At 52.7% G+C, this 13639-nt stretch overlaps 1 protein-coding gene across 4 annotated transcripts; it reads left to right on the top strand.

Moving 5' to 3' along the window:
- Nucleotides 1-2641: 2641 nt before the first annotated feature.
- RTCA (RNA 3'-terminal phosphate cyclase) lies at nt 2642-13174 on the top strand. 4 transcript variants are annotated; one of them, XM_036343973.1, is made up of 11 exons: nt 2643-2920; nt 3026-3126; nt 5025-5168; nt 5803-5926; nt 6806-6864; nt 8269-8410; nt 8779-8903; nt 10034-10092; nt 11068-11162; nt 12283-12387; nt 12755-13174. In XM_036343973.1, exons 1-11 carry the CDS (start codon nt 2876-2878, stop codon nt 12854-12856), a joined length of 1101 nt encoding a protein of 366 aa, XP_036199866.1. In that variant the 5' UTR covers nt 2643-2875; the 3' UTR covers nt 12857-13174. The 4 variants fall into 4 exon arrangements, with proteins under 4 accessions (XP_036199867.1, XP_036199866.1, XP_036199869.1 ...); XM_036343974.1 differs by lacking the exon at nt 6806-6864 and having other exon boundaries at nt 2642-2920; nt 5825-5926; XM_036343976.1 differs by lacking the exons at nt 2643-2920; nt 3026-3126 and adding an exon at nt 3582-4396.
- Nucleotides 13175-13639: the final 465 nt, after the last annotated feature.

Genomic DNA, 13639 nt, shown 5'->3' with positions numbered 1-13639 from the left:
CCTGAGCGGCCAATGAGAGCGAAGGAGCGGCCCACTGGACAGCCAATCAGAGAGGGGGGAGGGGCCGGAGCGACACCCACTGCGGGGGCGGGGCGGGGCGGGAGGGATGCCCGGAGGAGGAAAGCTGGAAGATGGGGAACCAGGGGGAGGAGGGCAGCAGGGTTTCATTTCGCGGACGATGTCGGACGTGTGCACCCACGGTCATCTTTGTAGTCCATGCAGCGGGGGCGGGGGAGGCAGAGTTAAGGGAACACAAAGGAAAGGCACTTACCCGGAGGGAGGTGTGTGACTCAGCCCTGAGGATGCGCAGGAAAATAGCTCCGGTCTTCCGCCGGGATTGCAACCGCCTGGATGGTGGGTGCCAGGCTCCGAGCCACTGATGGGGTCCCAGGCCTGTACTGAACCATGTCCCGACGACTGGCAGCTCTTATCCCAGCGAGCATCCCTGACCATTTGAACTGGCTGTTCAGTATTTTTTCATGGAAGATGAACACGGTTACCCTGATGTCTAAAATAAGCATGTTATTAACACGTTCTTCCCTTCTCAGCACAGGAAATATATGTCACAGACGTATGAACCGGCTTTATTTGCCTCTTGGACTACAAAGATGACCGTTGGTGCCCATTTATTTGCCTCAAATTCAGAACCAGGAAAGAGGAGATCAGAGCTTGCACAGCCAAGTTTCCAGGGTGGCATTTGTCTGTTTTTGCCTCTTAGTAGGAATGAAAATCTGCACGGATGTCTAAAGAAATACAGAGAGGAAAAAAAGTAACTGGGACAAAGAGAACATTGTAAGTCCTCAATTGTTAAGATTAGCGGCTGTGAAAGAAAATCTCAGGTATTACACAAATTCAATGTCTAATATTATCTAAACTCACCTTTCTTTATCTGCCTTATTTACCTTTCAGTGTATTTCCCTCTCTTTCTCTCTCTCACACACACCTATACACACACACATGCACGCGTGCACACACACGGACTACTGTGAGCAATAAATCAAAGCCATTATCTTTAAAAGAAAATCTATCAAAGCACTTTATAAGCACTGTTAATACTACATGCAAGTGTTTACATAAAAACACTTTGAAGTGAATTATTTTTTCCCTAGGGTCCCTATACCACCTCTTCCTCTTAATGTCCCTTTATCTCTACCTTTTCCCAAGAAAACATCTAGTTTATTTCCTTTCTTTTATCCTCTTTTACCTCAATGGCTGACTGCTTCCAAATTCAGTATTATGTTTTCTTACCTTTCTTTCCAAAAGCAAGAGGCATGCCTCCTACTCACTAGTTAATCCTTTCACTCAAACGGGACAAAGAATTAATTTCTTCTCTTTTGTTAACTAATAAATATGACTATGTCCCAGCAATTCCACTCCTAGGTGCCTGCCCAAGAGAAAGGAAAACATATGTCTACACAAAGGCTAGTACAACAATGATTGTAACAGCATTGTGCACAATAGCCAAAAACTGGAAACACCCCCAATTTCCTTCAACAAGTGAATGGATAAATAAAATGTGGTACATCCATATCGTGGAGGAGGCGTATTCATCCTTAACAATGACTGAAGTACTGATTCGTGCTCTAACCTGCATGAACATCAATTTTTTTCAAACTATATTTTTTATTTTAGAGAGAGGGAGAGAGAAATGTGGGTAGATGTGAACAACATCGATTGGCTGCCTCCTGTGCGCCCCCTCCTGGGGATCCAGCCGCTGCAACCTGGGCATGCGCCCTGACCGGGGACTGAACCCGCACCTGCCACCTGCTGGGGACCTTTCCGTGCCTGGAAATGTCCACACCAGGAACATTCTTGATCCTCCTCCTGCAAAAGTTTCTCTAGGGCGGTGGCTTTTAGCCTGCACTGCACATTCATATCGACTGGGGGTCTCGTCTTATTAACATGCAGCTCCCAATGCAACCGACCAGGGCAGGACCCGAGAGTCTGCACGTCTAACGAGCTCTATGACACCGGTGCTAGTGGTTAGCCAATGGCATGTGGTTAACAAGGTACGAGTTTATACCTGAAAATGCACTTGTTGAGACATGGGTTCATATATATATATATACTTTAATTTTAACTACGATCATGAGGAACTGCCGGACTATTTTCAAAAGTGGCCTCGCACCATTGCGCGCGTGTCTCGCGAGAGGAAAAAAAATAATGGGGGGGTGAATGGGGGGCAAGTTCACATATGTAATACCTTAATCAATAAAGACAAAAAAAAGCAATAATAATACTCGACACCAGGGCACACGCATTTCAAGGGACAGGCTGCGGACGAGGCACCCGGACGGGAGGAGGAGTCGGTGCGTGCAGGCCCGGCCGGGTCTCGCACCCGCAGCTCGAAGAGGCCCGAGCTCCGGGCGCGGCGGGTCGTGGAGGAAACGGGGAAAGCACAGCCGTTCGCACAGGCCTGCGGGGCCGCTGCGGGGCCGGGCCCGGGAGAGGAAGGCTTGCAGCCCGCGGCACTGCGGCCCGCGCTCAGGGCACCGCCTTGGGGACGCATTTCCTGCGGCGCTGGGGGCCCCGCCCGTCCGCCGCCGGGATTTGCTGGAATCCGGTTCGTGTCCCCACCCCCTCCCGCCCCTCCTCCCCCCGCCCCTCCCGCCCCTCCTCCCCCCGCCCCTCCCGCCCCTCCTCCCCGAGCAGTGCGCGGCGCGCAGGCGCAGTGGCTGCTGGGGGTGCGGACCCGGCGCGAAGCGGGTGGTCTCGGCGGAATCGTGTCCCGGAGCCTCCGATCCTTCCCTCTCCGCCGGCCCCGCGCCCCAGCGAGGACCAGCTTTCGGAGCTGCGGGGCGGGAGCCGGCGTGTCCTCCTCGCCGCGCGCGGTTGGAGGCTGTGCGCCTGCGGGCCGGGCCCCAGGGCGCCCTCCATGGCGGGGCCGCGGGTGGAGGTGGACGGCGGGCTCCTGGAAGGGGTGAGTGCGAGCTCGAGGCCGCGGGGTGGGGTGTGGGGTGTGGGGTGTGGTGGGGAGCTTAGTGGTCTCACCATCTCTCTTGTCTCCGCCCCGCACCCTGCGCAGGGCGGCCAGATCCTTAGGGTGTCCACGGCCCTGAGCTGCCTCCTGGGGCTCCCCTTGCGGGTGCAGAAGATCCGAGCCGGCCGCAGCACGCCCGGCCTGCGGTAATTGGGGGTCTGGGGGCGGACCAGGGGGTCTGGGGGCTAGGGGACAGGCCGTGGGAGGCGGGTTCTGGGGCCTGGGGGATGGCAGGGCCAAGGGGATGCCGGCTGGGAGACTGGGATGGGTGGGCTGGGGCCTGGGGGGTGGCAGGGCCAAGGGGATGGCGGCTGGGAGACGGATGGGGTGGGCTGGGGGCTGGGGGGGGGGGCGGGCTGCGGAGCCTGGGGCTTTGGGGATGGCGTGGGGCTGGGGACTCAGGAGCGCCCGCAGTGATGCTGAGAAGATCCGGGCAGCAGGGTCCCCGTGTGCAGGCTTCAGCCCGGGCTGTTAGCTGTGGCCTGCGTTGTTCGGTCTTGAAACCCTCCAGCGGCAAACTTAGAAAACAGGCCCCCAACCCCCTCCCCTCTGACAGCTGTCATGGGGTTGGGGGGGGGAGGACGGAAAGATTTCGTTTGGGGTGACGGGCATATGCCGTGTGCAGATGATGTTTTGTTGACTTGTGCCCTTGAAACCTGCGTGATTTTGTGAACCAGTGTCACCCCAAAACATTCAATTAAAAAAACAATCCAAAAGAAAGGAAGAAAACAGGGCCTGTGTCCTCTGGCTAGAGTTGTCTGGTTTCCTAACGAGTTATCTTTCAAAATGCTTCCCCTCCTCCTGGGGCATCGCAGCTGCCAGGGGAGCGCCGAGCAGCGGGCAAGACAGGTGAGGCCGATGGGCCTGTGGAGCCAGAGGAAACGCCCCTCTTTGAACAGCACATTTTCAAATCAGAACAGGAAGGGGCTGAGAGCTGGGTCCGCCCGCTTTCATTCAGGCCACTAGGCAGCTGTGGTAGGACCAGGACGAAGGCTGCGTGCGGAGAGGGGGAACACGTTGCCCTGGGCCTCCTCCCGTGTGTCTGGAAGCCAGGGATGCAATCCCACAAGGTTCGGGTGGATGCACCTGTTAGAAGAGGACCCAGCTGGAAGCCGGGCGGATTCCTCTGTGAGCATTTTGTATGCGGTCCATAGCCATTGATCAGCTAGCTCTTAGCCTCTTCCTTTACCCACAGGCCATTCTGAAATGATTAAAAGGCAGTGAGTGAGCTGGTGAATATTCACTCCCTGTGCCAGAGTTCGCAGCAACCCCGTCACCAGCAGGGACATCCAATTCATGAAGGTTGCATTAGGCACATTATTGCTTTGCTGGGGCTGCCGTCACAACATCCCACAGGCTGGGCGGCCTAAAAACAGAATGTTTTCCCAGTTCTGGAGGTCGAAGTTCAAGATCAAGGTGCTGGCGGGGTTGGTTTCCTCTGAGGCCCACAGGGGAGGGTTCTGACCCAGGCCTCTCTCCCTGGCTTGGAGGTGGCCACCCTCTTGCTCTTCTCACGGTCATCCTGCTGTACAGGCACATCCCGGGTGCCTCTGTGTGTCCTGATCTCCCCTTTTCATAAGGACACCCTGAGAATGGATTACCGCCTTCACTGCCCCCTTTACCTTAATCACCTCCTTTAGGGGCCTGTCTGCAAATAGAGTCACATTCTGAGGTGCTGGGGGTCAGGGCATCAGCGTATGAATCTCAGGGGAACACGGTTCAGCCCCTAACAGGTGCCATAGACTATTCAGGGAAGGGCAAGGGAGATTGGGGGCTCTTAGGCAGTTTTATTACTTTCCCTCTTTTGCATACTTCTAATTGACAGCATGTCAGTGTATGTGTTTATAGCTAAATGGTCTGGAAGGATCCCTTAAGATGACGCCTGCTAGCAGGTCTTCCAGGCGCATAAAACCCCGGAGGAAGCGCTGACCCTGGGAGGTGTCATGGCAGTACCCGGGGGTAGGCCTCGCTGTTCTCCTGCCGGGCACGCGGGGCCGTAGGCAGTCGGAATGCGCGCGTTTTGATGCAGTGTTTTGATCTAAAGGCCTCAGCACTTATCCGGACTGGAGATGATTCGAGACCTGTGCGCTGGGCAACTGGAGGGAGCGGACATTGGCTCCACCGAGATAACGTTTACACCCGAGAAGATCCAAGGTGGGAGCCACACGGCCGACACCAAGACGGCAGGGTGCGTGGCTCTTCCTTCCCCCTAAGTCTGGGCTTTGGAGCCAGGCCCGGGTTCACATGCAGGTCCTGCCCGCACCTGGGCGCCTGGCTGAGCCCTCCTCAGTTTCAGTTCCCTCACTTTTTAAAATGGAGATAACACACCCACCTTTGAGGGTTTGAGACTTTGGGGGACGTAATTGTTTATTAACTGCAGCTATTACATAGCTGGGATTTTCTCGTGTGTATAGGATAGCATATTTGTGTCCCTGCTTTTTGTGAATAGCAATTGCACATGTGAAAACGGCTGTTTTCATGCTGTGTAGTCGTCCTCGTCTCTGCCTGGGAGTATACTCCGTTCTTGACTCACAGCTCATTACGAACCCTGTGCTACTGCTTTTAGAATGAACTTGGCTTTCCTTTTTCCCGTTGGAGAAATGGGTTTATCACATGTACGTCAGGCCAGTTTCTGCGACTATGTCTTTAAGATGGAGGATTTCGTCATTCAGTGACTGAAATGGTTTTTAACTTTAAACTTGAGGGCGTGGACCTGCCGTCCCGCTGTCTGTGCTTCCGCCGACGGGGATGTGTCAGGATCACCTTCTTGCAGCCGCGTCTCGAAGGAAAGCGCAGCTAAGCCCGCTCTGCCTTCCCCTCAGGAGCGTGTGCCTCTTGCTGCAGGTGTCCCTGCCCTGCGTCCTGTTCGCCGCGTCTCCCTCCGAGCTGCGCCTGCGAGGCGGCACCAACGCTGAGATGGCCCCGCAGATCGACTACACGGCCACGGTGAGGGCTCTCAGGCCGCCGGCACACCGCGGGGACCTGCGCGCGCCATCTAAATGTGTCCGAGTGGTTTTGTGCGCATTCCTCTGTATTTCTTCACGGTGCGCTTGTGTTTACCGTAGATTTAGTGTTGTGGCTTAGGTAGGGTTCATAGTGAACCCTTTAAAAAGCTCAAGAGTCATTATTACACGAATTCTCTTACTTATTACACAAAAATCAGTTCTGGGACTTAGGATTTGGAAGAAAAAAACTCAAAACCAGAATGAAATACTATGATTGACAAGTGTTGCGAGGAGGTGGAGAAAGTGGAGCCCCTGTGCACTGCTGGTGGGAATCCAGTGTGGTACCGCCGCTGTGGGAAACAATATGGAATTTCCTCAAAAAGTTAAAAATAAAATGACCTCCAGATCCAGTAATGCAGCTTCTGGGTATTTGTCCAAGAGAACTGATAAATTAAGATCTCCGAGAGAGCTCGTGTTCATTGTAGTACTACCCATACTAGCCAAGAAATAACCTAAATGTATGTTATATTTTAAAAAAGCGAGAAGGCGGAATAGAATCCTGTTCGCCAAAAACCCCTGATTCCTCACGGTGCGTTACAGGGAAAGGGTTAGAAACAGCGACCTCCCGGGTAAAATGATCATTGGGATCACAGACCCCCAGTTGCGGTTTTTATTCTCATGACACAGACTTGCGCAGCCCTGGCTCATGAAATGTTAAACTTTCCATTTCAGCTCCACACCCCTTATTTTCTTTGAAAACTGGAACTAGCCTACACGTTGTTACTAGCTCAGTCTCCGTGCGGGGCACTTGTGTCTAATAGATGCACTTGTTGAATCAGTGGCTATTGGTTGTTAAGGCGACAATGCTCTGATTTTTCAGGTGTTCAAGCCAATCGCTGAAAAATTTGGTTTCAAGTTTAATTGTGACATTAAGATGAGGTAAGTTGCTTATTTTGCGGCCGTTGGACCCACCACTTAGGATAAAAATAGTGGAGAGGTCAGACGGCAGAGAACAGCGTCCTGCGCCCCACTCTCCTTTATGTCCTGTAGGGAATCTCTGTGCTCTGTGGTTTGCCAACAGCAAGCAGCAGGGGCGTGGGCCTGGGAAGGAGGTGCATGGGATACTCACTTGTTTTGGGGGAGAGAGATTTTCAGGGGAATTCTGCTCTGAGGCGCCTTCCTGTCTAGTGTGAGCAGGGCTCGGAGCGGGTCGAGGGCCCACTGCGCCGGCGGCTGGACAGGGACGGCGGGGTCACAGGAGGGACTCTCTGCCACAGTCCCTCAGGGTGCTTTTCCAAGAGAAAGGCCACATTTCTTGCGATGACGCTGAAGTCTTGTTCCAATGTACCTTCTGGCTTCACTGTCCCCCTCTTTTTAAAAAAAAACAAAACATTTTTTATTAATTTCAGAGAGGAAGGAAGAGGAAGAGAGAGACAGAAACTTCAGTGATGAGAGAGAACCATGGATCAGCTGCCTCCTGCTGGGGGTTGAGCCCACAACCTGGGCCTGCGCCCTGACCGGGAATGGAACCCTGACCTCCTGGTTCCTAGGCCGACGCTCAACCCCTGAGCCGCGCCGGCCGGGCTCACTGTTCCCCTCTTCCTTTCCACATCCCGTGTGTCCTGATTATGCGACCGCCTGCTATTCCTTAACCCTGCTTGTGCCTTCACACTTGCGTGTCGTTGTTCATGTTTTTCCTCCCCTGCTCTCCTAAAAGTTGGAAATCCTATATTTTTTTCCAGATGAAACTTGCAATTTCTTGTGTGACTTGTCCGTGAGTTCATATCCGCACCTCTGGTGTGGGCCTCTGGCTCCTGCCGTGTGAGGGGCCATCGCCTCCCGACGGGGAGCGCCTCGTGGACCGGAGCCCTGCGCCCTCCCCCGCGGGTTCTCAGCGTCTCCTGTCCAGTCAGTTGTGTCGGTGTCCAGCTCCTTAAACACCCACATTCTTCACTGAGCACCTGCTACACGCCACACGCTGTTTTAGGCACTGGAACGTGGCAGGCGCAAAAGAGGCACGGTCCTACCTCAAGGCTTTATTCCGAAACAACCCTGTGCAGGATCGCCTCCTGCCGGGAGGGAAACGTCCCCCACCTGTCCCCCTGAGCCCTTGGGATGCGGCTGGTGCGACTGGGGAGCTGAGCTTACGTTTTATTTCATTGAAGTAGTGCCTTGGTGATGGAGGCTACCCTATTGGGCAGCAGAGGTCTCAAAGGGGGCTTGGAAGTTTTAACCAGCATTTCTGTGGTTGGCTATCATCCCCCGGTTATTACCTGGTCAATAGCGAGCTTTATTTGTGTCATGCCATCAGGGTGTGTGAGTGTTCGTCCTGCTTTTTTGTAGGGGCTACTACCCGAGAGGGGGTGGTGAAGTGATTGTCCAAGTGTCTCCAGTGAAACAGCTGAACCCGATAAGCATAACGGAGCGTGGCTCTGTGACGAAGATATCCGGGAGGGCTTTTGTGGCCGGCGCTTTGCCATTTAAAGTAAGTCGTCCATTTTTTAAAAATTATTATTATTTTTTATTGATTTCTGAGAGGAAGGGAGATGGCGAGAGAGATAGAAACATCAATGATGAAAGAGAATCACTGATCTAAAGTAAGTCGTCCAGATGTTCTTAGCAGTGCGTGAAGTCTTGATAAGTATTCTAGCAACTAAACTTAGAAATGATTAGAAGAATTAATTTGTTAATCTTTTTATTAAAAATTTTTTTCTTACAGTTCTGTGCTCTCTGCTCATGCAAATCAAGCCTTTCTGTAACGCACATAAAAGTTGTTTGTCTCGAAGGTGTGAAGACAGTTGTCACAATCATCGTGAACTTGGTTTACTCTGCATTTCTGTTTCTCCAAAACAGGTAGCGAAGGAGATGGCGGCGGCGGCCGTGAGGTGCCTCCGGAAGGAGTTCAGGGACCTGTACGTGAACATCCAGCCGGTGCAGGAGCCCCGAGACCACGCCTTCGGCAACGGCAGTGGCATCATGTGCGGCCCCGGGCTTTCTCCCAGACCGGGGTTGAAATAACTGTCTCATTCACGTGCAAGATTTGGAGGGTGGTTTGTTTGTATCTTTTGTTGAAGTTTATCGATTTAAGGAGATCTATTTTAAAGGGCATTTACACCTGAAACAGCTGTGCAGTGAATGAGATGATTATTTTATTCCGAATTTTTTTCTGAGGACGGTTTGCCTTCATTGCATTGTAAGAGCCCTTTGTCTGTATGGTGAACTTCAGCGCCGACGCTCATCAGAAGCCAGCCTTTGAAGCTGATCTGGGAGAAATATTTCCCGTTGCTTTTCTGTACCTTAGTGTGAAGTCAGTTTACAAAAGAATATTAGCTATGGCCAAGATCTTTTGGAAAAGAAATAGAGCCCTAGCTGGTTTGGCTTAGTGGATTGAGCATTGGCCTGCGGACTGAGAGGTCCCAGGTTCGATTCTGGTCAAGGGCATGTACCTCAGTTGCAGGATTCACCCTGGCCTGGGCCCCTCCCTGGCCCTGGTCGAGGAGTGTGCAAGAGGCAACCGATTGATATGTTTCTCTCACATTAATGTTTCTCCTTGTCTTTCCCTCTCTCTTCCACTCTCTTTAAAAATCAATGGAAAAATATCCTCAGGTGAGGATTAAAGAAAAGAAATAGAAATATAACTACTCTATTAATCTAATTAGGAGTTAGTCATTCGAGTGTTATAGAAATGCTTGAGGTATAAAAGTCTCTTTTGTGGGTGTTTAAATGTTAAGGTCCTTTTCGGAGTTACTGCTAACGGGGTTATAGTAAACGCGTGCTCTAGTGTGGTAACACTGTCTGAAACCTAAAATGAAACCCAGCATCTCTGTGGAAAGACCTTCCCATTTAAGGTCACCCCTGACTGCTGTACGGCAGTGTGGCTGCGGGGCGGGCCTCCCCTGGGGGTGGTTGGCATCGAGGGTGAGGCCCCTCCCGCCTCCCTGAGGAAGGAGAACGCCAGTCACGCTGCCCTCCGCGGGAAGCGCTCACTTTGGCCGCGTACCAGCCCGGTCTCAGTCTCCCCGTCGGCCCGCAGCCGCCCTGTGTCCTGCTGGCATGTCCGCCAGGGTCTCGGTGGCTTGGGCACTCACGCTCCTCTCTTCCTCCGCAGCGTGGTGGCTGAGACGTCCACGGGCTGCCTGCTGGCGGGGTCAGCGCTGGGCAAACGAGGTACAAACGAAGGGGGTCCCCCGCGCCCAGCGCCAGTTAAACTCTCCACTTCTCTGGCGGGAGGAGTGCTGGGTGGCAGGCTGAAAGGGTACGGTTGACTGGTTCTGTTTTAGAGTCCTTTACGTTTTCAGTCTTTCCCCAGCTTTACGCTTTGAAAGATTTGAAACCCATAGAAGGGTTGCAGGGCTGGTGAGCGCCCCACCCTGTTCTCACGCGCCCCCCCCCCCCCCGCACTCCCCCCCCTACTCCCGTCCTGAGCATTGAGCTGCAGGATCTCTGAAGACGGCAGCATCATCACAGCACCATCCTTACGCCCCAGGAAGGTGTCTGTCACCTACAGACGTAACCAGCAGCCTCCAAAGTCCCTTAGTGCAACGTGGGGTTTTCAGAAATACTTATTTTATTGATGTCAGAGAGGAAGGGAAAGGGAGAGCGAGAAACATCAATGATGAGAGAGTGTCATTGATCGGCTGCCTCCTGCACGCCCCCCCCCCCCCCCCCCCCGCCCTCCCGGGAATCTAGCCTGCAGCCCGGGCATGTGCCCTGACCAAGAATTGAACCGTGACCTTCTGGTTCATAGGTCGACGCTCCACCACTGAGCCACTCAGGCCGGGCGGATTTTCTTGTTTTATTATCTTTTTTAAGCACAGACAGCATTTGGTCGTCACGTCTGTTGAGCTCCTTTTTGCTACAGAATAGTCTCTTCACCATTTCCCCCCCTTTGGTGATATTGACATTTTAAAAGTCCAGACCATTTTCTCATAAGATTTCCCACCTTCTGGGTTTGCTTGATCATCTCGTGGTTGGACACTCATACGCCGGGCGTCCAGAAGATTAAATACAGGAAAGCTGTCCTGGAAGTCGCACTGCCTGAGTGGAGAGGCCTGAAAAGTGTTGTATCCGCGCTGACGGGGATCTTCGAGTTCAGGTTTTGGCCTCTCCATTATTGCAGTTTTTTTACTCCGTGTCTCGTAGGTGTCAATGCAGACAAGGTTGGCATCGACGCTGCCGAGATGCTCCTGGCAAACCTGAGGCACGGCGGGGCCGTGGACGAGTACCTGCAAGACCAGGTAGCGGCTTCCGGGGCCAGCCTCGGAGCCTGTTGGATCTGAGCGCTTGGTAGTTGCATTGAGTGTACATGTTCATACTGACTGTCAGGCCCCGGCTGGCGTGGCGTAGTTGAGTGAGTTATTACAGTATTATCCTGGAATTTGTTCCTTGGATTCCAGACCTCCCCTACGTGACCTGGCTGCAGCACTTGGCACAGCCCGTCACCCTTCCCTCCTGAAATACTTCCTCCCCGTGGTGCTGATACACTGTCTTCCTGTCTCAAGGCCGTCTATCCAGTCTCTTTGCTGGCTCGTCCCTGTTGACATTCCCATCTTCTCACCCTGAGCTGTTGGGAGCCCGGGGCTCAGGCTCACCCCTCTTTTCTGGGTCTGTATTCACTCCTATAGTGACTCTGCCCCGTCTCATGGGTTAGTTCCATCTGCACTGACAGCTCTCAGGTCTCCGTCCCCGGCCCCGCCTTGCTCCTCACCCCATCGCTCAGGCCTGCAGCGCCTCCTCTCGGAAGTGCCGTAGCCTCTCTACCCGGACACGCCTGCTCCCACTGAGAAACCAGTGACTATTTCCAAGCATCTCCCGTGGCCCACTGTCTTGAGAGATTTTCCTTCTGCCACACTTTTCTCCATCTCAAGCCAGCAGCCTCCCTTTAGAAACTGTTCTTCAGGCTCTTGACCAGTTTCTTAAGACCATTTCCCTTACTGCCAGTCCCTTCCTTCCGGCCCAGGTCTACGCCACCCTCGCCGTAATTCTGAATTAGAGTGTTGATTTACCGGTTAGAAGGGTGTACTCTTAGAGGGTGGAAGAAGCCTGTCATATTATGTAGACCAGCCTGTACAGATAGTTGGTCTGATTAACTGTGTTGCCTTTCAGCAATAGTTTATTCTTAAGCATTAATTTTTAAAAAAATCTATATTGAGGACTGCTGTGGAACAGTTTGATACCACACTATAGACTTTGGGTGATGCGGGTTTTCTGTCATCTTCTTAGGGTTTTGGAAACCTGAAGAAATAGGAATTCTTTCAGCTGCTATGATTTCTGCTGTTTATATGTGGGAAGCAAGGGAATTGTAACTCCAGTATTAGCCGCTGTGTGAGATGTTTCTTCTTTACTCCTTTTCCATAGCTGATCATTTTCATGGCACTGGCCAACGGAGTTTCCAGAATAAAAACAGGACCCGTGACACTCCACACGCAGACGGCTATACATTTTGCCGAACAGCTAGCAAAGGTGAGCAGAAGTAGTAGCTGATTTTTATCATAGCCGGTTTGGTACCATTAAAATCATGGTACAGATTTTAATAAACAGAAACCCAGTTGTCTTTATACATTTTATATTATTTTATAAAACTACATTATAAAGACTGTAGTAAGGTGGACGCATGCTCCATGTTACTGAAAAAGGCAAGAAATGAAGCTGTGTGCATTAACTGTAAAAAGTTCAGAGAACCAATTTTAAGAGAGAAGAAAAAATACTTAAATGCTTAATTAAAAAAAAAAATTTAAAAGGTCTTTGATGTTAGCTACCCACCTGTTGAAGCCCATGGAGCTGTGGGCACTTCCTACCACCTGCGCACTGAGCTCTCTCCTGGTTTCAGGCTAAATTCACGGTGAAGAAATCAGAAGAGGAAGGAGATGCCTCGAAAGACGCCTACATCATCGAGTGCCAAGGGATCGCGATGACGAATCCAAACCTGTAGGGGCTGTGCCTTGGGAATGGCACCGCGGCGACCTATTGCGCTGACTCATGTCGTAAATACCACAGGGCGGCGCATCGGGAGTCCTTGCTATCGGACCCACTGAAACTCCAGGCGGAGTACAGAGTGTTCTAGATCTGCGGGGCCGCGCGCCGTCCATTCGTCTTACTCAGAATGTCCCCGGCACGTGGACAGGGAGCTGTCCGCCGGTGGGTGTCTGACAGCTGATCTCAGTGTGAACGTGTTGGTATAAAATCTTCTGTTCCCCCGGAGTACGTGTGCTTTCCTTTCTTACTTAATAAATGGAGTCGGGGATGTCGAGGTGCCCGTGATACCTGCGTGGTCTGATCGCTGCGCCGAGTCTCACGCACCGTGTGAATGGACCGCTCCCCGCTCACGCCCTCGCTGTGTCCACGACTCAGTGAGCGTCGTCTCATCCTAACTCCACGCACCCTCTCCCTCGCCCTCGCCGGGCCCGGGGTAACACGCCGGCGCCGAACCTGTTGGGCGTGTTGTGAAAGCCAAACAAGGAGAATTGCAGGACGTGGGCCCCAGCTCTGTTACTGTTCCGCTCGCAGGACGAACTGGCCGAGTGTCTCGGAACGCAGCGTGCCTTCCATCGCCAGGCATTCTCGCAGCCCCGGGCGCTCCCACACTTACGTTACTTCCTGCCCTGTGGGCAGTGGGAACCAGTTTGGTGTCTGAGCTAAGCGGGCTGAACTGTGCTGTAGTGAGGGATGCACTGAAACTTGGTTCCGTCTGGGACTTCAACCCGTGATGATGAAA

Source organism: Myotis myotis, unplaced genomic scaffold (genome assembly GCF_014108235.1).
Source record: "Myotis myotis isolate mMyoMyo1 unplaced genomic scaffold, mMyoMyo1.p scaffold_m19_p_18, whole genome shotgun sequence".
NCBI classification, from domain to species: Eukaryota; Metazoa; Chordata; class Mammalia; order Chiroptera; family Vespertilionidae; genus Myotis; species Myotis myotis.
The sequence above is the reverse complement of the archived record's forward strand: the minus strand, read 5'-3'. Positions and strand labels throughout refer to the sequence as shown.

Coding starts and splice junctions, on each gene's coding strand:
- RTCA (XM_036343973.1), top strand. CDS start 2,876: ATGGCGGGGCCGCGGGTGGAGGTGGACGGCGGGCTCCTGGAAGGG. Junction 6,865..8,268: donor AATTGTGACATTAAGATGAG/GTAAGTTGCTTA, acceptor GCTTTTTTGTAG/GGGCTACTACCCGAGAGGGG. Junction 10,093..11,067: donor GTCAGCGCTGGGCAAACGAG/GTACAAACGAAG, acceptor CGTGTCTCGTAG/GTGTCAATGCAGACAAGGTT.